At 35.8% G+C, this 4,736-nt stretch overlaps 1 protein-coding gene across 1 annotated transcript; it reads left to right on the top strand.

The window, feature by feature from the left end:
- The first annotated feature begins 795 nt into the window (after window positions 1-795).
- On the top strand, window positions 796-3,786 carry LOC145790478 (cytochrome P450 CYP73A100-like). The gene is made up of 2 exons (XM_082868388.1): window positions 796-1,964; window positions 2,877-3,786. The coding sequence occupies exons 1-2, from the start codon at window positions 1,084-1,086 to the stop codon at window positions 3,628-3,630; spliced, it is 1,635 nt and encodes a 544-aa protein (XP_082724514.1). The 5' UTR covers window positions 796-1,083; the 3' UTR covers window positions 3,631-3,786.
- Window positions 3,787-4,736: the final 950 nt, after the last annotated feature.

Raw genomic sequence — 4,736 nt, 5'->3', positions numbered from 1 at the left:
GACGGATGCGGATTGATTTTCTTCAATCCGCCAATCTGGCGGACGGATGGCGGATTGGAGGTTCCGTGGCCGCAACCGACCCGCGCCCACCCCTAGTGGTTGGTAAGTTAGATATAAGCCACCTCTTTTATTCCATTATTTTTGTTTTTGCCTTTTTCAAAATTATGTCTAACATTTTTTATTTTTCTATCCATCTTGTGTAAATATATCTAAATTTAAATTTTTTTTTTTTTTTTTGTGAAAAATTCCAAAAATAAAAATAATAAACCAAAATAATTCACAAAATTCCACTATTTTTGCTTATTTTTGTTTTTCCTTTTTTTTTTTGGAATTAAAAAAAAAATTGATTCGTTTCTTCAAGTAGAATCTAGAGGCCTAAAACATTTTAAATTTTTTAAAAAAAATTCACTAAACATAAAAATAAGCCAACAAAAAACACACTAAAAAAACAAACTCCAAAACCTACTGAACAAGTTTATAATTTTACATATAAAAATATGACACATGCACACATTCAAAAAATACATATATATATATATATATATATTAACAATTATAAATAATTAAATCAAATTAAGATAAATTTATAAATTTAGAATTAAAATTGAGTTAGTTACAATTACAAAAATCAGAATGATACAAGAAGTAAAATATAAAAACTATCGATATAATTTATTCTTGTTTATTTTAAGAATGTTATATATGGCTCGTGCCATAACATTACAAGAGCAAGAGGTAAAAAGAAAAAGAATAGCAAATGTACAAGAGATTGAAAGTTCAACAATACCATATTGTAAGCAAGTTAGATTATTTCAATTTGTAAGACAAATGTTAGAGGTAGAGAAATGGTAGTACCAACCACCACTTTTGACTTCAAATTGGATACCTCTTCTTTTCCCTCCAACCTTGGTTGAGAAAGACAACAGCCCATGGGTTTTCCCAAAACCATTGGTACCTTACCAACCCTTCCTACCCCCACAAGGATTTTCAATCTTATTTAAGTCCATTTCCATTTCCCCAACCCTCAAACCCTAATCTCTCTATCTCAAACCCTAATCTCTCTCTCTCTCTCTCTCTCACAGCATGGGCAAACTTATTACAAAATTTATCTTTTGCACTATATTCACAATTTTTCTTGTTTCATTGATCAACAAATCACTTTTTCCTCATTTCGATTTTCCATTTCCTTCAATCTTATTATTACTTGTTCCCGCAGTAATTTATCTCATTATTACTTTTTTCCAAAGTTCCGTCTCCAAACACTCAACTAATAACCTCCCACCGGGCCCACGCACACTCCCAATTTTTGGCAATTGGCTCCAAGTTGGAAATGACTTGAACCACCGGTTCCTGGCCACCATGTCCCAAACCTATGGCTCTATATTTTTGCTCAAACTTGGCACGAAAAATATTGTTGCGGTATCAGACCCTGACCTAGCCAACCAAGTCCTACACACACAAGGTGTTGAGTTCGGGTCCCGACCACGGAACGTTGTGTTCGACATATTCACCGGGAACGGTCAAGACATGGTCTTCACCATCTACAGTGATCATTGGCGCAAGATGCGTCGTATAATGACACTTCCCTTTTTCACTAACAAAGTGGTGCACCAATATAATGATATGTGGGAGGAAGAAATGGATTTAGTTGTTGATGATTTGAAAAATAATGAGAAAGTGAGAGAAGAAGGGATGGTGATTAGGAGGAGGTTGCAGCTGATGTTGTACAACATCATGTATAGGATGATGTTTGATGCCAAGTTTGAGTCACAAGAGGACCCTTTGTTCATTGAGGCAACTCGATTCAACTCAGAGAGAAGTAGATTGGCTCAGAGCTTTGAGTACAACTATGGGGATTTTATTCCCTTACTTAGGCCATTTTTGAGAGGGTATTTGAACAAATGCAGAGAATTGCAGTGTAGGAGACTTGCTTTTTTCAACAATTATTACGTTGAAAGAAGAAGGTACGTACTCTCTCTCTCTCTCTCTCTCTCTATATATATATATATATAATATTTTGTTTCTTTAAATATGAAATGAATTATATATACTGTTAATTACGTTTATTATTTTTGATATATTTGATTAAGGTAAAATATAAAATGAGATAAATTTTAAAATAAAGTTAGATCAAGAATAATTTTATATTCAATTATGTGTAAATGTAATACCATGGGGTGGTATTACATATCCTAAAAGTGGACATAAAATTTTATAATATACGATATTCACTCACCAAACATAGAATATAGAGAAATTAGTACATAAAATCTCATAGATATTTTAAATGTTTTATATTCGATCAAAAGAATATATTGTCTTATATCCTGCAATCAAACAATACCTAGTGCCTGTTCAAAACAAAAAAAAAAAAAAAACTTTATGGTCCACATTAATGAATATAAAAATAACGTCAAATTAGTACACATTAATGTGTGTTTAAGAAGGAAAAGATTAGGTATACACCTAACTTTTAGCATAGTGCACAAAGTGATTGTCCCGTAACTTGAACTCATAATCTCAAAGTTATTAGGCCAAGGTTCTAGTATTGAATCAATGGTCACCCCTAAATATGAAGAATATAATCTTTTAAATTTTTTGTAATTCTATTATAACCCAAAAAAGTTCCATCATTGTGATGCGTTGCACTCCCATGCCCTTTATTGATGTATTTAGCTTGTTTCCTTGTACTTGTTTTTTCATCAATAAAGTTTCATTTTGCCGATCAAAAAAAAAAAAAAAAAAAAATTATCAGAATGAAATTATATTGTGGAGATTGAACTAGTAGTGTAAAATTGTGTGATGAAGAACATATCCTCGTATATTTTCTTTTTTATTTTTCTTTGTTCAGTATTTGTATGATCTTTCTTTGATAGGAAAATAATGGCTGCCAATGGAGGAGAGAAGAAGAAGATATGTTGTGCCATTGATCACATAATAGATGCTCAAATGAAAGGAGAAATCACTGAAGAAAATGTGCTCTACATTGTGGAGAACATCAATGTTGCTGCAATAGAAACAACTTTATGGTCCATGGAATGGGCTATAGCTGAGCTGGTTAACCATCCAACCGTTCAACGCAAGATCCGCGATGAAATCTCAACCGTCCTTCAAGATAATGAATCAATCACAGAATCAAACCTACATAAGTTGCCATATCTACAAGCAACAGTGAAAGAAACCTTGAGGCTTCACACACCAATACCCTTACTAGTACCCCATATGAACCTTGAAGAGGCTAAACTTGGTGGTTACACTATCCCTAAGGAGTCAAAGGTTGTGGTCAATGCTTGGTGGTTGGCCAACAATCCAGCATGGTGGGAAAACCCTAATGAATTCCGGCCAGAGCGGTTTTTGGAAGAGGAAAGAAAGACCGATGCTATCACAGGTGGGAAGGTCGATTTTCGCTACTTGCCGTTTGGTATGGGGAGGCGGAGCTGTCCGGGGATCATACTTGCAATGCCGATTCTAGGACTAGTAATTGCAAAGCTGGTGTCCAATTTTGAAATGTTGCCTCCTCCAGGGGTGGAAAAGATTGATGTGAGTGAGAAAGGAGGGCAGTTCAGCTTGCACATTGCTAATCATTCAACAGTTGTCTTCAAACCAATTGTTCGTTCAAAAAAAGTTTAAGAATACAGAAACTGATCATAAAATCAGACACAACCCTCTCACCTTTTGTGAGTCCTATGCCTATGTCAGGGAATTGTGTTCGATCTTATAATTAATTTCTGTATAAGTAAAAGAATTGAAAATAATAATATTGGTTACACCTCACATTTATAGTGACCTTCAAGTGAGTTTGTGTTATCTCTTCCACTCCATGATCCTTTGTATCTGTAAAATATGATTTTCTCCAAAGTTTTATCTTTTAAGGGTTTCTATTTGTAATAAAAGTAATTACCTTCTTGTAATAATTTTATGAATTGTTTTCCACTTCACTCAATAATTTACATTTTTATTAGATTGCTAAAAAATGTAATCCCGTTTCAACGTTTTTTCCCTCTAATTGTTGTCTATTTCTTTTCTTTTGTATCTAAATAAATAAATAAGAGTGTAATTTAAAGTACCTATCTATCTATATCTATACTATATATAAGTATGTAAGAGGAGCTAATTTGAGCCCATTAAATTAATTAGGCCCAATAATCCAAGGTTGATGGGCCCAAATTTATTGCAAGTCCAGGACTGGCGGACCCAGATTTATCGCCATCAAACGGGCTGAATGGCTCAAAAGCCTCAAAAGGGTTCGGATCCACGAACTTAGAGACTTACTCGGGCCCGGACTCGAAAGGATATTGAACAAGCCTAGAGATCCGAGGCACTCGGACTCGAAAGGGTTTGGATCCACGAACCTAGAGATCCGAAGCACTTGGCTTCGAACGGATTCAAACGCAATCTAGAAGTCGCTCCATTAATGAGTCCCAGAACACTTGCGGGCTCGGAGCTTTCCGGGATCTACGCACCAGAACCATGGGCGTAATGGAGTTCGAACAAAGGACCCGATCCCGAGGACGGTGAGTGGAGACAAATTCACTCTTCGGTTAAACTAGCCTATACCCGGGTCGAGGTGGCACGACCCCGGGGGGTCCATGAGACTCGGCAATATTTTGCGGCAGGACGTCCTCTGGGACTACCCCTGACCCTTTGGGATGATTGGGGATCATTGGTTAGGTGTGGCTAAGAAGAAGGGTTCGCCGAGGGATTGATCTCCTCTTCGGGGTTTTCTCATCCTCGGA

This window comes from Camellia sinensis, chromosome 5, assembly GCF_055761805.1.
Source record: "Camellia sinensis isolate YWXY chromosome 5, ASM5576180v1, whole genome shotgun sequence".
Classification (NCBI taxonomy): Eukaryota; Viridiplantae; Streptophyta; class Magnoliopsida; order Ericales; family Theaceae; genus Camellia; species Camellia sinensis.
This window is presented reverse-complemented; position numbering and strand designations above follow the sequence as displayed.

Coding starts and splice junctions, on each gene's coding strand:
- LOC145790478 (XM_082868388.1), top strand. CDS start 1,084: ATGGGCAAACTTATTACAAAATTTATCTTTTGCACTATATTCACAATT. Junction 1,965..2,876: donor TATTACGTTGAAAGAAGAAG/GTACGTACTCTC, acceptor TTTCTTTGATAG/GAAAATAATGGCTGCCAATG.